General features: G+C 42.2%; 1 protein-coding gene and 1 long non-coding RNA gene across 2 annotated transcripts in view; one reads left to right on the forward strand and one right to left on the reverse strand.

Annotated features, from left to right (window-relative positions):
- Positions 1 to 2,908: 2,908 nt before the first annotated feature.
- LOC115894252 lies at positions 2,909 to 19,290 on the reverse strand. Its single transcript, XR_004054322.1, has 3 exons — positions 18,971 to 19,290; positions 11,045 to 11,149; positions 2,909 to 4,600 (listed from the first exon to the last, which is right to left on the reverse strand). It is a non-coding gene; the product is annotated as an uncharacterized LOC115894252 (long non-coding RNA).
- A 147-nt stretch (positions 19,291 to 19,437) lies between these two features.
- BOD1L1 (biorientation of chromosomes in cell division 1 like 1) overlaps positions 19,438 to 20,429 on the forward strand; it is a 59,182-nt gene continuing 58,190 nt past the window's right edge. Inside the window, 1 exon segment of the mRNA XM_030923594.1 lies at positions 19,438 to 19,810. Within this exon segment, the coding sequence (XP_030779454.1) occupies positions 19,574 to 19,810 (237 nt within the window). The 5' untranslated portion in view covers positions 19,438 to 19,573.

Consider the following 20,429-nt stretch of genomic DNA (forward strand, 5'->3'; position numbering starts at 1 on the left):
TTTGGTTTGCTTCCTGTGGGTTTCATGTACCTCATCAGAAACTGAAGGTAGGAAAACAGAGCTGTCCCCTGACCAAAGTAAAGCTCTCATAGGGAGGGCCAAGGGGACTCACTAGAGCGCAGACCTCGTGCATGTCAAGGCCACTGTTTTGAATCTGAAAGTACACATTGTAATGCCGTCTCCGTTGAGGAGGACATGACCACAGAGAGGAAACAAGAGAAAAGATGGGGAGGAGGAGGAATGCTAGAATGTCACAGCCAGGAGGGCCTGTGGAGGTCGCTTTGCCCATTTTCCCAAATGTTAATCATGTTGGCCATAATCCTATACCACCTGCACTATTACTTATTCTCTTTCTTCAAGTAAGCTCACTTATTCAATTAAATGTAGCTTCATCTTAATCAATATCAATGAAATCACACATTTGATGTGATAGTTATATTTTTTTCCTAATACACTTTAAAATAAATGTAACTATGAAAACTTAAAATGTTCATCCATGCATCATATATAAGCTTGTATCTCCCTAGTGGGACCTGCACCACACACTGAGAAAGACTGATAGTTCATTGGATTCTAGGCTTGTTTTTTAGCAGTGGAAATACTTCAGGGTTTTAATGGACCCCAATCTGTCCAATAGATAACTGCTCTGAAGAAAGCTGCCCAGGGCGGCTTGGAAATCTGGACTTTTAGCATCTACATTGCTGCCCACCTTGCTCAAGACCCCAGAGGTCACTTGGCTCAAGGCTCAGTAAGCAGCATTTGAGGCCAGGCACAGTGGATCACACCTGTAATCCCGGCACTTTGGGAGGCCAAGGTGGGCAGATCAGCTGAGGTCAGGAGTTCGAGACCAGCCTGGACAACATGGTGAAACCCTGTCCCTACTAAAAATACAAAAAATTAGAAGGGTGTGGTGGTGTGTGCCTGTAGTCCCAGCTACTCGGGAGGCTGAGGCAGGAGAATCATTTGAACCCAGGAGGCAGAAGTTGCAGTGAGCTGAGATTGCACCACTGTACTCCAGCCTGGGCGAATGAGCAAGACTCTGTCCCAAAAAAAAAAAAAAAAAAAAAAAAAAGTTTGAAACTCTGTTCCAGCTCCAGCTCGTTTTACAGAAAAGTAAATTAAAGCATGAAGAAGAGAAATGATGACAAGTGGTTGCACAGAAAGTTACTGTAGAAATACATGTGGAAGCCAGAGCCCTTAATGCACATCTAGAGATCGTGGCACTACCCTGTACCCTGGAAAATCTTCAACATGGGCCACAAAGATGGCACATAGCCTTCCTCCACCTCTCTCCCTCCACACATGGTGGTTTGAAGAAACACTGGAGCTGAGAGGGGAGGAAATCTGTGGCTAGGTAGAAAGACAACGAGGTAGAATTTGGACAATTAATTGCTAGGGTGCTACTTGGGCTGAAAGTTGTTTGGACTGAGAATAGAAGACCAATGCATGGGAGCCTCAAGGTGACAGACACAACCCAAATGCACCACGTCATGTGGGCACCTTTGTTTCCCCAGTTTTCCTCAACTGACTGAAGCATCTAGAAATGCACCCAAATGCCCAAATCCTACCTGAGAAGCTTTGAAGAATAATTTGAGACAATTTCTACACCTTGACTCCTTCCTCATCTGCAGCTCCTCCTTCACCCTACCCCTATCCAGCCACGCCCTTCCAGCATCCCTTTGTGGGTCTTTACTTCTAGGGACATCCAGCATCTCCATGTAGAGCAAGTTTGCCATTGCAGCATCTTCAGGTCTCCTCCCCATCCATCATGCTGATCCACACAACACAGGCGGTGCAGCCCATTCTGCTGGTGATGACGTCTTCCTCCTTCAAAGGCTGGAGAGGGGGTCATAAATAATAACACTTTAATAGTTTTTCTCATCCATTGCAGCCTAGCTCAATATAAGAAATCATTTTCCAACAGCCAGAACTTCCCTCAGAAAGCTGAGCTGACTACTACACACAATGATATGCTTCCATCACTAGGGGATTGCTTGAAGGGGCACCAATGGACGATTCTGGCCTTATATGAGGAATTGCACCGAATGACCACTAATACCCCCTTCCAACCCTGTGTTCTCTGATTCTACAAGGGTTTTGTGGCCTTTGGGTCACAGTGAGGGGGATTATGAAACATACAGCAATTTGGGGGAGTATTTTTGACGGAGAAGCATCTTTGACTCTAGAGCAGGAATCAGGAAACTTTTTTCATAAAGAGCCAGAGAGTACAAATAAGTTATTATTGCAATTATTCAATTCTGTCACTGTAGCATGAAAGCAGCCATAGACAATATGTAAACAAGTAAGAGCTGTAATGTTCCAAGAAAACTTTATTTATAACACAGGTGGCAGTTGAGTCTGAAATCATTTCAAAATAAAAAGTTAATAAATGCTGACAGCAGGCGAGATTTGACCTGCTGGCTGAGGTCAACCAACTCTTGCTCCAGAGAAAACCTATCTACCTGGATAGCTCCCCTCTTCCTTCCTGCTTCACCCAGTCAATCATTGAGCCTAGTCAGTACCACCTCCTGAATATTATGTGACCACCCATGAGAGAGATAAACCAGTCCCCTTAGGTAATCAAATTCACATCATCCATGAGTGAGGATCCCAAACTGACCTCCCCTTTTAGGGACATGCATACATTTCTTAAAATGTCAATGGTCCAGCCTGGGCAACTTGGCAAAAACCTGTCTCTATGAAAAATACAAAAATTAGCTGGGTGTGGTGACACGTGCCTGTAGTCCCAGCAACTTAGGAGGCTAAGGTAGGAGGATAGCTTGAGCCCAGGAAGCAGAGGTTGCAGTGAGCCAAGATGGCACCACCACTGCACTGGGTGACAGAGTAAGGCCCTGTCTCAAAAAAAAAAAAAAAAAAAAAATCAGTGGTCAGTAAAACTCCAGGGTGGAAATGTTTTAGCCTTTCAATCAGGAGAACTATTGTCTATTTAGAAATGCTAAGTACAACCCTCCTCCCTTCCAGATTCCTAACTAACAGAGGGCAGAGGCAAGGAGCTCCATGAGAATCAAGACACAGTAAGTACCACACTTCCCTTAGGGAAGGCAAGTACCGAATAACTCCAGTACTTAATGTTTTGGCTTTACTCTGTTGGAGAACATGGATGATAACAGACCTTCTCCAGTATTCTCCTCAACCCCTGAAGACCTTTAGGCCAATCCAGAGGAAAACCAAAGCTCAGGAACTAACCCAAAGTCTACCTGAGCAAGAGCTGCTTTCTTGAATTTCTCTCACAACCAAAGCAGGAGACAGCAAGACAGCAAGTATCACTGATCCCACAGCCCTGCATTTCAATGCAGAGGCCCCATCACCCTGGCTAACATGACCATAATCTTAGTGGTGATGTGGTTGAGAATCTAGAATCCACTGGATTGTACTGACCAGAGGTCAGGGCCACCACACTGACTACAGGAAGGGCGCAGGAGGAACAGGAAGAGGGATGTTCACTGCCCAAAGGGGCAATTCTAATGAGATGCTGATTAGCTTAACTAATTAGTAACAGTGTCAGTAATAAAATATTACAAATTGATCTATCTACATCTTATCTCATGTATTATTCTCAACAACCCTGTGAGATGGACATTCATATCAACGGCATTTACATATAATGACTTGACTAGCGGAGATTGAATCCTAAAACTGGTTGAAACTAAGAAAACCTGGGTGTTTCATGTTCATGATGAAAACTTGAACTTACCTTTGGAGCAAGTCATCCCATTGTTCTGGAAATAATCACTCAGTGATTCCTTTGAGTTACATCTGGGTAAAGTAATTTCATTCCTACTCACTGGTTTTGGAATAGGGACTTATTTAAATTGGATATGCAGCTTGGAAAGAGCATGGGTTTAGAAGAAGCTGATAAGTAAACTGATGAAAGATCCTTTTTCATACTTTTTTTACATATATGAATCTACACACATATGTAGAAGGAACCAAGGATGCTTCTGGAAGAAGAGGGCTTGGTATTTAACTATTTATTAGAACACATCTGATGGACAAGACTGTACCCACCTGGGGCCAGGTGGTGGGAAGAAATGAAAGAAAATCACCAACAGGAAGATGGAGTGTGGACTGGGTAACCCAGACCTATGTTTTTGGAACAAAACGGTGGTTCTAGGCAGTAAGTGGATGGTGCTGTAACTCATTGCAGTGTGGCTCCCCAGGTGCTGAGCTGTGCCTTGGGAAGCCTGGCTTCACTTAGGTGAAGTAGAAGACCTGACCTCTTAAGGTCAGGTCTTATGGTCAGGTCAGGTTACCTCTTATGACACTGATCAACTTACCATTTCTAAGGTTCTGTTTCCTTGTCTGTAAAATGATGATATTAATGATACTCTCAAAGCAGTTTCTCAGATGAATACTCTCTTCCCTGGCAACCCAGGCCAACTGGGGAGAGAGTATTCTTGCCCAAGGATTACCCAGAGAAAGACCAGCATCCACTGTTCTCAGATGAACCACTGCAAAAGTTGGCATTTCTCCAGACCACGAGGCCTTCCAGCTTCAGTAAGTGAACAAGGATCTCAGTAGCTATTTTTCTCATCTGCAGAGCACCAACGGGGTTCTTGCACATTCCATGAAAGGGCTCCTGAAGACAAGAAGTTACAGATGACTGCACTGCCTGCCAATCTGAGCAGGCGGAGGGTTGGAGTTACAAAGTGACTGTTAGCAATGGATTGTTTTGTATGTTGTATTTACATGAGCTGTTGTGGTCCAGCGACATCCAGGTAATGAGCATGGCGGCCAGACGGGGTCCAGAGAGGCTTAATAAGAGAAGCTCAGCAGTTCCTAACATTCACTACACATAGTATTTCACTGAGAGCTTCCAAAATAGATGGATATTTGTGCTGAAACCTAGTCCAGTTGAATCAGTCTTTTGGAGCAGAGCCCAGGAATTAACTATTTTTGAAAAGCTCCCCAAGTAAATATAATGTGTAGCCAGGTTGTGAAGTACAGAGCTAGCCCAAGACAGATAAAAAGAGAGAGAGAGACAAAGAGAAAAAGAGAGAGAGAGAGGCATTTTGTAGATCAGGAAGCTAAAGATTAGAAATTCAAATGACCATCACAAGGTCATTCAGCTGATAAGTAGCAGAATCACATGTCATATTCAGGTCTGTCTGATTGCTGATCACATACTGATTTAACTCTAACATGGTATCTTGGGGATTCTGTAGAATGAGGAGAGAAATTGACAGATAAAAGGGAACAGAAAAGCACACCTTCTCCAACCTCAGCTTTCTCCTTAACCTGATAAAAACATCCTTGCAGTAAATAAAGGGGGAATCTTGCATAGAGACACAAAATACTACTTCTGCAAGTCAATGAAAAGCCATCAAGCCTAAATCAACATATTTCAAGATAAGTCTCTTCTCACACCCACCCCTTCGCCCCAACCACCACTTATTTACAGCTGAAAAATTTGTCAAGCTCAATACACTTAGGGTACCACTGGAAGGCAGGCACTGAACGGAATGGAAAAATATGTGCCTGGTGAGACTTGGAATGTACTGGAATCACACCTGTACTGGGGCTCCCAGCCCACATAGGGCACAGGCAGAGAAAGAGCGAGATACTGAGAAAGAGAGAGCGAGCTCATGGGGAAAATGGTACAAGTCAGGCTGGTTTAGAGGCATCAGACATTACCAGAAAGGCCTTTATGAAATGGTAGTTTACAAGTGCCCTCTGTTAAATCAAGTTTAGCATAAAGCTGCCTCCTTACATATTTTTATTTCAGCCTAAGGATTTATCTGTACATCGTGAACTATAACAAGTGGAGGTGTAAACAGACCATAACCTATGATTGTGCCAGTCACGAGTTCTGGTCAAGTAAATGTATAACTGTTCAAACCATGTTCAAATAAAGCAAACACCAAGCTGTAACCAATCCAATTCTGTAACTCACTTCTGTTTTCTGCACCTCACTTCCGTTTTCTGGGCATTACTTTCCTTTTCCCGTCCATAAATATTTCTCCACCACGTGGCTGTGCTGGAATCTCCGAGCCTACTCTGGCTGGGAAGGCTGCCCAATTCACAAGTCATTCATTGCTCAATTAAACTCCTTTAAATTTAATTCGGATGAAGTTTTTCTTTTATTACCTCTGAGCATGTGTGAGAACTTACTGAATAATATCATTAGAGCTATTATTTATGGAGAGCCAATGCACCAAGTCTTCAGCAAAGACTTTATGGGAACCATATCATTTACCACCCCATCCCATCCCCAACACGCCCCACCCTGCTGCCCATGCGCACATACATCTATACACAATGAGGTTGGTGGTATTATTCTCATTGTAATGATAATGAAACTGAGCCCTAGAGATGTAAATAAACTGATCAGCCAAAGTCCCAAAGTAAGTAGTTATGGAGCTGGTATTCAACCCTAGGGGGGAAAATGATAGCAAACCTCATTTGTTACTAGGAGTGTGGGGTCTATTTGACTACAGAACTTCTGGCAGTTTCTGATGGCAGTAAAAATGCAGGCAAGAAGCCAAAAGCCCATTGGCAGTTTCTCCTCTTTCCCTATCTTCTCCTTGTCCTATAACTAGGAAGAAAACAGGGAGAACCTGCAAGGCACTTGCAATGGTGTACTGCTAGGTCTCCAGAGTCTATAGGAGCTCAATGGGCTTTACCAAACCACCTGCTTTACAGCTCCCTCTCTTACAGACTGTTTGTTTCAAGCCCTGTGTGGAATGCAGCCACCTAGTCAGTTGAAACCAGTTTCTGACAGACCCCGGCAACTTATAGATGAACCCAAGTGAACTTTCCTCATTACCATGCTAATGTCTCCCGCCCAGAAGGAGCTATAAAGCAGGTGACCTATGTGCTGGCATGATGACTCACTGCATCTGCGCCACTGGGACCCCTTCCTTGCATGAGATGACACATTCTCTCCCCCTCCATCACCCCATAAAACTCTCCTGTCACTTTCCCTCAGAGAGACACTGCTTTAGAGAATGCTCCCAGTGCTCTCCTCACTTGTGATGAGTAATAAAACTCCTATGGATCAAAACCTGTGTTATTGTGGAGAGTTGTTGATTGCTTGCCAGGAAAATGAACCCTGGTTTTGTTTGGGTAACATCGCTAAGTGTTTAAAAACAGACTCTATGGGGAAAGAAAGCCCTGATTTGTGGCATTTGCCAGCTTCTGTGGCATAAATACAGCCACAAGGGCCATTTTAAAGCTACAAAGTTGTCATGAACTATTTCACAAATTTCCTGAAAATGTAACAGGAGTTGATTGAACTGACTCCAGTACACCATGGAATTGATTTCATTCTAAGAATATAATGCTTGTTAGTTAGAAAAGGGATCCCCCATCCTCCAGTCCAAAAGCATCCAGATTGTTTTAGCATCCCTCAGTGATCTCATTCAAGGTTCTTCTCACAAGAACCAATGCGTAATTTACTTCAGCTCAGCAGACCCACACAATCTGGTTGAGTTGATTGGCATAAACCATATACACTAATGAATTAAAGCTCCAGCCTGGATGGGCTGAAGATCCAAGGAAGTGACACTCTAGACCATAAAAATCGATTAAATGGCTCTTGATAAACTGGAGAAAAGTTTCACCCAAGTCAAGATTGGGTTCAATTACTGAAAGAACAAATTAGAACTTTTCAAAGTTAGAAAGCAGAGTGAGAGTAAACTGCACACATATATCTTGGGGGCAAAAAGAGGGCCCCAATGAATCAAAGACTACCAGTCTTTACAAATCAATATGAAATAAAACAGGTAATAATGGGATTCCAGTAAAAGAAATGAGTGATTCTTTTTTTACTGGGGACTGAGACCTCTTGGGTTCAGATTTGCTCTGTTGCTTCCTAGAACGCTGGCTTAATTTGCTCTTCCTGGGTGTAGGTACGATGGAGCGCTTAAATGCACAGGCTATGGTTTTCTTGTCTGTAAACTGGTGATATTAATAATACTGTCAAAGCAGTTTCTCAGATAAATTCAATGGAACATTGACACACATTTTATTTCAAGCTTGGTGGAAGGGAAAAGATTTCAAAAAAAAACTAGTTCAAAAATTTACTTTTGGGAGGAAAAAAATGACTTAATAAATATTATTCAGCTAGAGTTTGAAAAGAAGAATATCTGGTTTAAAGATTATTAGGATAGCATAAGGCTTAAAGAGTGTTGTGCCCTTAAATGTCTGGTTAAAGGTTACTGAACACATCTAAAATATAATAGCAGAGTGGTGCCAATCTAGCTTCCCAGAAGGACTCTAAACTTCATTAAAATCTATCAGAAAGGCCAGGTGCGGTGGCTAACACCTGTAATCCCAACACTTCGGGAGGCCAAGGTGGGCGAATCGCGAGGTCAGGAGTTCAAGACCAGCCTGGCCAACATGGTGAAACCCCTTCTCTACTAAAAATACAAAAAATTAGCTGGGTGTGGTGGCAGGTGCCTGTAATCCCAGCTACTTAGGAGGCTGAGGCAGGAGAATCACTTGAACCTGGGAGGCAGAGGTTGCAGTGAGCCAAGATCATGCCACTGCATTCCAGTGCAAGACTTCATCTCAAAAAAAAAAAAAAAAAAAAAAAAAAAAAAAAAAAAAAAAAACCAACTATCAATAAAATAAAATACTCCAGTGCTTTATCAGGAATGCTAGATCCTTTCCAAAGAGGCTGAAAATCCTATTAGCCTACAAAGTTCTGCCCCAGCTCAGGTTTGGGATAATTTCCTTTCATAGTAACCATCACATAGGGCTGGTGTGAGGATTAAATGAAATGGCAACAGCTAACATACACACACTTGGGTGTTTATCTTGTGCCAAGACTGGAAATGAGCTCTTTACATCTGTTATGAAGTCATGCCACTACCCACTTTAAAATTTTTGAGGGGCTTTGCACTGCACTTAGTACAAAACACACTTCCTTATCCTTGTTTTCAAAAACTTACATGATCTAATTTCATTCGCTGCCACTCTGCCTCTTGCCCATTAACCTCAGCTGCAATGACCTTATTTATGTTCTTCAAATACATCAAGCTGATTCCTGCCCCAGGACCTCAGCACCAGCTGTTCTCCCTGCCAGGGCTGCCCCTCCTTATTTTCTCACGGCTGACTTCAACGTGACGTTCGGAGGTGAGAAAGGCCTACCCTAACCTGTAAGTTGCTTCCAGTCACCCTTTATCATATCACTCCACTTAATCTTCTACAGAGTGCTTATCTCTATCTGATATTTTATTTGTGCGTTTCTTTTCTGACTAGCAATTCCACTAGAATGGAAGCACCATTAGGGAAAGGGTTTTGTCTGTTTTGCTCAACTGCTTTCTCTCCCATTCCTAGTACAACACCTGGCACATAATAGGAGCGCAAAACATATCTGTGAATGAAGGAGTGACCTCAATCAACCGTACCTAGAACCCTATGGCAAGGTCTGTAATTTTTACAATTTCAGAAGAAAAATGGCACAGAGAGGTTGAGCAACTTGCTCATGGTCATAAGCTGGAAAATAGCAGAGCTGAAATGCAAAGCTGACATGCAAAGACCCCAGGCTTCACCTCTTCATCCTTATGCCTGTAAAAAAAAACTTCTTCATCCATCCTTCCTGTTTTATACTAATACATTTCACATTTAGTCTAAGAAATTGAAACACGTCTGCCTTTGCTTTAGATTTCATTTAAATTATTTCCTCTACCATTCATTAAGCAAAGAGCTATCTAGTGTTTTCTGTAAATTAAGAAAACTGAATATACCTATGAATGTCTGAATATATATTTTCTTATGACTGATCTTGAAAGTTAAGCTGCTTACGACTTGTTCCTGTCTTCAGCCCATCATCTCCTGGTTCAAGGCCACTCTCTCCAGAGTGTTTCATTGGTTAGCTTAGCCCATCTCAGCCACCCTTCTATTAGGTTGGTACTAAAGTTAGCAATGCTGTTTTTTCCATTGAAAATAAAGGCAAAAAACCACAATTACTTTTGCACCAACCTAATACATAAATGCACATCATTTTCTACCACTTTGCCCTCATTTCTACTTATCCAACTACTCCTGTTGTATTTTATGTATGTATTGTGTATATAAGAAGCATGTTTTATGCTTACAATTAGCACATTGGCTCCCAGAGACTGGGGTCCATGCCCACTGGGCTTCCTATCCTAAGCACATCTACATGGGCACCAATAAGATGGTAAGAATCCCTGTACAGTTGCCTAATAACAGAAAATGTTAATATATAAACAAAATGCATCTCCTCCTCCCTTCTCTGTTGAAATGCTTTAATGAAAAATTGTTTAACCACCATCATAATTTGTTCAACATATTTGCCACATCAAAGTGCATTTCTAATAACTTAAAATAGTAGAAATTTAAATTTACACTCAATCAAGAAGAATCATAGCTGTCACTCAGTCTTTTTGTAATGATTGTTGGAATCTCAACTTTCAATCATAGTCTCTTATTCTCATCACAGGAAAAGGGATTCGTTTAACCACAATCACTTCACTTAAATACAAAAATGTACAATTGTCAATTTAGTATTCATTATTTAAAATAATCACTGATTAGTATTTTTATTCACTTTTCTTTCAAGAAATAGGCATATCTTCTCTTTTCTTTTACTATTTATTTATTATCTTAAAAAATGAACAGCCTGATTCCAACTTTTGAGGCATATGGTTAAACTCCATAGAAATCATTCTTGAATCAAATCTTTCTAGCAAGACAGTTCTTGTTTTAAAAGACTTGTCCCCATCCAATCCATGACCTCTCTAGAGCAACTGAGGCACCAGTATGAAAGGAACAACTCACCTAGCTTGAAGAGTATCAGACTTCTATTGATGTTTTGATGCATGCCAGTACTGGTGTGTCAAGCCAATGTTCAGTTTGCTTACAAAGGGGTAAATGATGCTGGTAAATGTTGACATTCACTAGATGCCTATCCACACTGCACAATTCCTCACAATCCCTACCTGTGTTAGTTTCCTTCCATCACTGTAACAATGCACATTTCCTATTAAAAATAGGACTTTTATTAGTTGTGAATTTGTTTCACATAATCAAATGATGGTACAAACAAGCATACCTGGTCCTCGGGAATATGTGGACTGCAGGCAGGGTGTTCGTTGTCCATCCTCATCTGTGCTTCACTCTGTAGATTAGTGGATTTCTTTTTTTCTTGGCAGATTGGCTTGATGAACAAGACAGAGGATCTGGTTATTACCTACTCGACATCTGCTTACAATATAGCCAGGAGAGGGATACCAATTACCTTCAAAAATCCCAAGGAAGGGTTCTAATTGGTCCAGCTTGGGTCAGGTCCTCATCTCCAGCCTATTCCCTGTTGTCAATTGACTTCTTTGTCTTTTCCTAGTTTTCTACAAGAAAGACTTCCTTTTCCTAGTTTACTAGTATTCTGCTCATTCTCTACAATTTAAGTTGTAATAATGACAACTTAAATTTAAAATATGGCCAATATAATTAAATGTTACCTAAGATAGGTCAGCTGGTCACCCTGACTGGACCCCCACAGCAACACTTCAATTTGTTGACCATAGTGTAGGGTCCAGCCTTCAGTCTTGTAAGGTAAGAGGTGACTATCAGTACAAAAAAAAAAAAAAAGATCTGAATCCTGCGTGGTTTAAAAATTCACCAAGCTCTTAAGGTTTTATGCATAAAAATCATTCATGGGGAGAGATGTAACTACCAAGTAGACAGTTTCCTCTATTTACTAATCAGCACTTTTCTTCCTATAGGCAAATCCAAATGTGAAGCCAAATATGATCCAAAAATTACTTAACAATCACAGAATCAGAGGAGAAATGAATGAGATCATCTTAATGGCTGGCACCCAATAGCAAATGCATGCTCTCCAGATTCCAGACACTTTGAATTCCTTCCTTTCATAGATGCATGCCAACCACCTTTTATTCTAAAAAAAAAAAAAAAAAAAAAAAAAAACCCTCTTTCTTCAAATGTAGAATACAATCTTTATTTAGGTATACAAATTTTTATTTATATTTAAATAAATCCTTCCCAGAATTTCTACCCAGATGACCTGGATTAGATTTGAGGTATTCAGATAATATTACATCATTTCTAGGGAAGTCCCTCCAGTTTCTACTTTTCCTAATTTTATTCCTGGAGGTGTGACTTTCAGTTTTCAGAATACCATGTACCATCTAGAATATTCAGGAAACACACACACACATACATACACACACACACACACACACACACACACACACACACACACACACACATATTAAGGCTATTTTTGAAATAAGAACAATTTTCACAAAGACTAAGTGGAAAATGCTAAATGCAAAGCTTCTTTCCATCTTTATAAGCATACAAAAGATACCTTGTATTTCAAGTCTTCTGTAATATTGACATCTCAATTTTCAAAATAGCCAGCAATTCAGTAGCATTAATAGACACAGGCTACCTAACTTCATAATAAATCTTACTTCTATAAATTTGATTGCTATCACTACCAGGAGTTTAAACCTTATGAGCAAAGAAATGTATAAAAATTAATGGAACTTGCATAAAAGGAGTATCATCTTATGAAAAAAAAAAAAAGTTCAAACTAGAAAGTATGGTTTCAATACAACTTTGTTTATAAAAACAGGTAGACTGGATTAGGCCTGTGGGCTGTGATTTGTCTAGTCCAGTGTTTCTCATATAGTGCTCTATCAGCATTTCTTAAATGCATTTGTTAACAATGGAAACTCTCAGGCTCTGTCCCAGACCTATCAAATCAGGGACTCAGGATGGCACACCTAGCACTCTATTTTAACAAGTCCTCTAGGAGATTTTGGTGCAGGCTAAAATTTGAGAACCACTATTAGTCTTCCAGATTACCTACAGAGGACTCCCCCATCCCATAAAGTATTAATAACTGATGTGATTGACAGGTCAAACTTCACCAAACCCCCTTCACCACTCTATTTCCCTCCTCTTCTGAAGTTCCTACCCCAATGTCCCAGGGGCTGATGTATCCCAATCCTCATCTCAGTTGACATTACTGCTGTCTTGCTGCCCCAGACACATCTTCCTTTTTCCCACCAACTAGGATGTGGTCACTCTCTTGAATTCTGCAGCTCCTCAAGGTAATGCATTCTCACAAAGCCACCATTTCCAAAGCACCCCTACCCTAGAACACTCCCAGCCTGGCAGGGAGCTGAAGTTTCCATTCTCTGCTAAATGTCCCAGAATCACCCTTCTCCCTCTCTGCCTTACCATTCCCCTGTACCACTCCACCTCCATGCCCTGACCCTAGGGCAAGTAACAATTCTTTCAAGGGAAAAATCAATACCCGCTTTTCACATTAACATTGTATAACACTCTGCAGCCCCACCGTCATGGCAGTCCTGCCTTATTTGAGGTTTTGCTTTCTGCAGTTTCAGTTACTCATGGTCAACTGTGGTCTGAAAATATTAAATGGAAAATTCCAGGAACAATGAACTACATTTTAAGTGTTGCACCATTCTGACAAGCATGCTGAAATCTCGCACCATCCCATGCCATCCCTTTGTCCAGCATATTGACTCTATATATGTTACCTGCCTGTTAGTCACTTACTAGCCATCTTGGTTATCAGATCAGAAAAAAATATATATATACACAGTATAGAGTTTTGGGGGTTTTGTTGTTGTTTTTGTTTTTGAGACAGAGTCTCACTCTATCACCCAGGCTGGAGTGCAGTGGCACAATCTTGGCTCACTGCAACCTCTGCCTTTCAGGTTCAAGCAGTTCTCCTGCCGTAGCCTCCCAAGTAGCTGGGATTACAGGCACATGCCACCACACACAGTTAATTTTGTATTTTTAGTAGAGATGGAGTTTCACCATGTTGCCCAGGCTGGTCTTGAACTCCTGCCTTCAGGTGATCCACCCGCCTCACCCTCCCAAAGTGCTGGGATTACAGGCATGACCCACTGCGCCCAGCCCACGGTATAGAGTTTGGTCCTCCATGGTTTCAAGCATCCTCTAGGGGTCTTGGAACATCTCCCCCATGGATAACAGGGCACTATTATACTGCAACAAAAATAGAATACGTGTGACCATGCCGCTTGCATTGGAAAGACAAATAATATTAACACATGTCCTCTCCCCCTCCTCCTGTGTTTTCTGTTATCATTGAAACATGAACTTTCAAAGTTTCTACTAAGCTTTGGGTTGATGAACAGTCATTTAGGAAATATTAATTTCCCTTTGATTATCAAAAGCCTAGTCAGGAATGGAGATGCCAAAGAGTCGGGATCCCATGGGGGTACAAGGGGAAGAAAATAAGGAAACAACTCTGCCGAATAATCAGATGGGATCCCTGGGGTTAGGAGATCAATGTTTGACTTTCACTGGACAAGCTCACAGAAACAGTCTGGAGGACTGGGTAGGGGTGGGGGACAGGCTGGACTGTACAAAGGAGAAATCCCAGGGGCCAACCATTTGTCAGGAATCTGGTGCCTAACCATACACATGGCTACCAGTAAGGCAGGCCATCATCACCTACTGTTGCTTCCCTAATTCACAAACAGTAAAGTCTGTCACCTTGACATCAGACTTGGGGAACAGAATGAGAGTCAATCCTGTTAAGGGAGAAAGTATCTGACCCCTGTTGGAATGTTCTGAATTCAGACAGGCATACAGTAGAGCAGGAGAAGGATGGAAATTTCTTTTGTGAAGATCTCACCTCTTCTATGCCCTAACTACTGCTAGAAATTACTATACTCTTTTCCTTTCAGCCGGAACCGCCATCTTCCAGTAATTTGCCAAACTGACGAACACAAAGGGAAAGAGGAGAGGCACCCAATAGATGTCCTCTAGGCCTTTTAGAAAACATGCAGTTGTTCCATGTATGTATCAATCCAGAAGAAAGGTGAGGCCGGGCTCGGGGGCTCACGCCTGTAATTCCAGCCCTTTGGGAGGCTGAGGTAGGCGGATTGCCTGAGCTCAGGAGTTCAAAACCAGCATAGACAATACAGTGAAACCCCGTCTCTACTAAAAATTAAAAAAAATTAGCCGGGCATGGCAGCGTACACCTGTAGTCCCAGCTACTCAGGAGGCTGAGGCAGGAGAATTGCTTGAACCCAGGAAGCGGAGGTTGCAGTGAGTGGAGATCACGCCACGGCACTATGGCCTGGAGGACAGAGCGAGATTCTGTCTCCTGTCTCAAAAAAAAAAAAAAAAAAAAAAAAAGTGATATTGTAGACATCAAGAGAATGGGTACTGTTCAAAAAGGAATGCCCCACAAGTGTTACCATGGCAAAACTAGAAGAGTCTACAATGTTACCCAGCATGATGTTGGCATTGTTGTATACAAACAAGGGCCTGATTCTTGCCAAGAGAATTAATGTGCGTATGGAGCACATTAAGCTCTCTAAGAACCAAAATAGCTTCTTAAAACGCGTGAAGGAAAATGACCAGAAAAAGAAGCCAAAGAGAAAGGTACCTGGGTTCAACTGAAGTGCCAGCCTGCTCCACCCAGGGAAGCACAGTTTGTGAGAACCAACAGGAAGGAGCCTGAGCTGCTGGAATCTATTCCCTATGGATTCATGGCAAAATAAGTACTAAAATAATAAAAGACCTCTGGACTGTAAAAATGTTTCTCTTCGGCTGGGCGGGGTGGCTCACACCTGTAATCCCAACACTTTGGGAGGCCCAGGCCGGCAGATCACGAGGTCAGGAGATCGAGACCATCCTGGCTAACACAGTGAAACCCCATCTCTACTAAAAATGCAAAAAAAAAAAAAAAAAAAAAAAAAAAATTAACTGGGCATGGTGGCGGCACCTGTAGTCCCAGCAATCAGGAGGCCAAGGCAGAATGGTGTGAACCTAGGAGGCAGAGCTTGCAGTGAGCCGAGATGACACCACTGCACTCCAGCCTAGGTGCAGAGCGAGACTCCGTCACAGAAAAAAAAAAAAAGTTTCTCTTCATTGAGTAGAAGTGTGGTGTCCTCTACCTTAAAGAAATATTTAAAGCAAATTTTAATTGTGTCCTAATTCATTATGTAATGTCTTTACTATTCAAATTTAACATATTTCTTGCTGAAAGATGTGAGGTAGCTTATTGTGCAACAAATTACTCAATTGTTTAGAAAATGGCCAGATACTATTTGTGAAATATTTGTACTGGTTTAAATATAGTACTTCTAAATCATGATTTGTACTTCTAAATCATCATGGAAGAAATAAAATGATTTACCAAAAAAAAAAAAAAAAAAAAAAGAAATTATATACTCTTTTCTAGAGAGACGATCAGGAGGAAACACAGCAAAGACGTCATTGGTAGGAAATGCTGACTGCTTAAAGCAGTCTTTTAAAAAAATTAAATGTATGCTTTTTGTTGTTGTTTTTCGAGTATTTAAAATACTCATCCCTAAGACCTGTATTCATATGAAAAGAAAATCACCTTTGAACAGCCAAGGCAGTACAGATCAGTGACCCAGATTCTTTTCAATGTATCTAGAATGTTTTTCAAGGCTACAAAATTGTTCAAGTTACACTGTAACCAGTATAATGTGTCTACCCAGTGTAACCTGAACTCAGAGATACAAATGATGTATCTTTTAGATTCAGTGTGAGTTATTCAATAAGGCAATTAGGGCACATTTGAGAAAATGGATTGTGAACTATTATAAAGATCTCATCTTACTGTATTGCAGAAAATATTTAATATTTTCTATATGCTGTTCACAAATCATTTATTAGTCACTGACCCAATTCATTTTTAGCAATAAATACCTTATTGTCTCATTAATTTTTTTAAACTTGGACATTATGCCTAACTAAATTTGTAAAGTTTTTCAGAACTTTAACAGATGATTTCTACTAGTAATCGCCAAAAAGCTAAATAAATTTGATTAACACATCCAAATATACCAAAGAAATACCATGCCTTTTATCATACTACACACTTAATAACTTATAAACTTAGAATTTAGCAACATACGTTGTATTGTTGGTAATTAAGTATTATAGTCTCACCTTTTCATGACTAATTTTTAAAATGAATAAAACATGTATATTTTACGCTATTTTAATCCTGTAATCTTGACGGCCTTTTCCTTTTTTTTTTTTTTTTTTTTTTGGAGACAGGGTGTCACTCTGTTAGCAAGGGTGGAGTGCAGTGGCACCGCCATAGCTTACTGCATCTTAACCTCCTGGGCTCAAGCAATCCTCCCACCTCAGCTTCTTGAGTAGCTAGAACTACAGGTCTGCACCATCACACCTGGTTACTTTTTGTTTTGTTTTGTTACTGGTCTTGAACTCCTGGCTTCAAGTGACCCACCTGCCCCAGTCTCACAAAGCTCTAGGATTACAGGGGTTTGCTGCCATGCCCAGCCTTGACTGCATATAGTAATTAATCTTTTAAGATTCATTCCATGATTTTTTCCTCTCTGCTGTCTTCATCAAACGCCTCAAAACACACAGGATACTTTGAATTGAAACAATGAAGTCAAACTGTTTCTGATTTAAAGTAAATCTGATGTGTCTAGTTTGACAATGAAAATGGGCTGTTTATTAGGTTATAAGGTAAACATTTAACATACTTGCAAATCTTTTTTTTTTTTTTCTTGTTTTTGAGAAGGGTCTCACTCTGTCGCTCAACCTGGAGTGCAGTGGCCCCACCATAGCTCACTGCAGACTGGACTTCCTGGGCTCAGGTGATCCTCCCACCTATCGCTCAACCTGGAGTGCAGTGGCCCCATCATGGCTCACTGCAGACTCGACTTCCTGGGCTCAAGTGATCCTCCCACCTAATCCTCCCAAGTAGGCAGGACTACAGATGCCCAGCACTACACCGCCTAATTTCTTTTATTTTTTTGTAGAGGTGGGGTCTTGCCATGTCGCCCAGGCTGGTCTTGAACTCTGGACTCAAGCAATCCTCCTGCCTCAGCCTCCCAAAGGGCTAGGATTACAGGCGTGAGACACTTGCCCAGTGACAAAGATTTTGAACTTGAATGAGCTAAATCTGCAGTTGCAAATTTTGACAAAAACATAATTTAACCACCTGATAACAAAAATAAATCTTATCCAAAACTATTTATGAAAATGAACAATGTTTAGATATTCTCTAAACTTTCAGTAAATCGGGTGAAAGGTTCATCTCATTGAAAAAATCAGGTCTAATTCATAGTCATTTGGTATCTTGATAAAACCTATCTGGTATATTTCCCAGAATCTGAAAAAGTGAAAAAATAAGTATTAAGTAAACAAATCCTTTGGCAAGTCAGGTGGTTTTCAGCTCTTTGCTTCTGATAAAATGGAAGGAGGGCCTAATTGAAGTCAGCTCATATTTTTTTATGTCAACCAACTTTTTGAGGTCAAGAATTGAATGATATTGCTACAACAAAATTCTTCCATTCCTAGGCACAGTACTTGTTTATATTAGCAAGGTTTCTCAGGGCACACAGCTATAAAAATTACAAATAGGAATAGAATTGATGTTCAACCCTTTTTCTCCTACTACTAAGACATATTCAGCCACAGATATAGGAACTCTAAAAAGCAACAATATGCATTTTTCAATAAAATTACATATACTATTTAATAATTATGAAATTTTCTAATATTTATGTTGCTTTGACCAGGTACTACTAATAATTTTAAGGATGATGTAGTCCTAAAGCAGGTGATTTGCTAGCTGTGTAACCTTACTCAACATACTTCATTTATCTGGGTCTTGGTTCCCTGATTTGCAAATCGGGGATAGTAATCGGACCTAGCTCTTAGTGTTTGTCCAAAGATTAAATGAGTTAATATGTGTAAAAGCACTTAACGCCACGCTTGCTACGTAGTATGTGCTATGGATGTTTTAACGGCTAAAATCATAGTAATCAATAGCAAAAAGCCTAAAACCAAAAGCCTGTCGGTTTGTCTTCACACACAGGAAGAAGGGGCTGGAGGGATACGGTCTAATCCACAGGCACACTGCCAGAAACAAGGGACTCCCAAAGGGAAAACGGGATGTGCAAGCAGAAGAGAGAGAGAAGGATCGTGGAGCTACCTGCTGGGACAAGAATAGTGCAGGTTCACAGGCTAAGAACGACGAGGGTTGGGCGAGTTTAGAATGAGCAGATTCACGTAGGGTTCGAATTATACATGTCTATGATCTCTCTATGCACTGCTCCGGGAAACAGGAGCAAGAGAGGCAGGCCTAAAATGCCGTCGCGGATGAAGCGGGGCCAGAACCTCACTGCTCCCGCTCAGACCTAAGGCCCCAGGTGTCGCGCGGGTCGAAGCCCTAACCTCCGGGGACTCCAGACCCCAGCCGGTGACCCAAACCCCACAACTCGCGGCCAGCACAGCCTTCTCGTCTCGGTCGCCACAGTCGCCGCCACTTCCGGTGCACCTCGGCCTCGCGAGGGCGCTCGCGCCCGGCGACGGCCGAAACTGGTTCCTCGCGGCCTCCGTCGCCGGACTTTCGTCAATGTTGTCACCGTCTTTTCCTCCTTTCCCCCAGTTCCCTTTTACTTCCGGGGTTGCTCTGGATCCTCTGGTTCCGTAACAACATCCCGTTGGCTTCCCTCAGGCAGCGGGACCAGTGCAGCCGCCGCCTCCCAGGTGCGCCCGCCGGTCAGGGCCCTTGCCCTCCCCGGCACAGGCCGCCATGGCCACCAACCCACAGCCGCAGCCGCCTCCTCCAGCGCCGCCACCTCCCCCGCCGCAGCCGCAGCCACCGCCGCCGCCGCCGGGCCCCGGGGCTGGCCCCGGCGCGGGCGGGGCGGGCGGCGCGGGTGCGGGCGCCGGGGACCCGCAGCTCGTGGCCATGATCGTGAACCACCTCAAGAGCCAGGGGCTCTTCGACCAGTTCCGCAGAGACTGCCTGGCCGACGTGGACACCAAGGTTCGGAGCGCGCCGGGTTTGGGGGTCTGCGAGGGAAGGGGAGGACCCAAGGGCGCGCTTCTTTTGCAGTGGCTTCCTCTTGGAGCTGCAGCTGGGTGCCACACACTGTGTAAAACACAGCGTGTTCATTCGTTAGCATGTCCATTGGTTCCTTTTACCGACTAGTGTTTAAGTACCTACTACGTGCCAGTCATGGTTTCGGCGCAGTGATTACGCCGGTCTGGTGAGCAAGACTAAGAAGGCATTGTTCTTACAGGAACTGGTTTGAAAATAGTAGCGCTAACAGTGGCTAGTTTTGTATTCATTCTCGTATATGATGATTTTACTTTGTATCGAAGTTATGTTTGCCTTTTTTCTTGAAGGTTTCTGGGCGGTAAGGGCCATGAACCTTTATCCTTTGGAGAAATCGCAAAATGGTAATTGAATCAAGTTATGTGCAATGTGCTTTGCTGGACATCGTGGGGGTGGGAGCGCAAAGATAAGGAGGCAAACCTGAGAAAGGACTTTAGTATGGTTTCTAGCAGTGACTACCTGATTTAGGTAACTTAGGCCATGTCACCATTCTAAGGTAAGAAGGGACAGGAAGGTGGGGTAGAGAGAACCGAGTCATGCAGTGGAG

This window comes from Rhinopithecus roxellana, chromosome 2, assembly GCF_007565055.1.
Source record: "Rhinopithecus roxellana isolate Shanxi Qingling chromosome 2, ASM756505v1, whole genome shotgun sequence".
NCBI classification, from domain to species: domain Eukaryota; kingdom Metazoa; phylum Chordata; class Mammalia; order Primates; family Cercopithecidae; genus Rhinopithecus; species Rhinopithecus roxellana.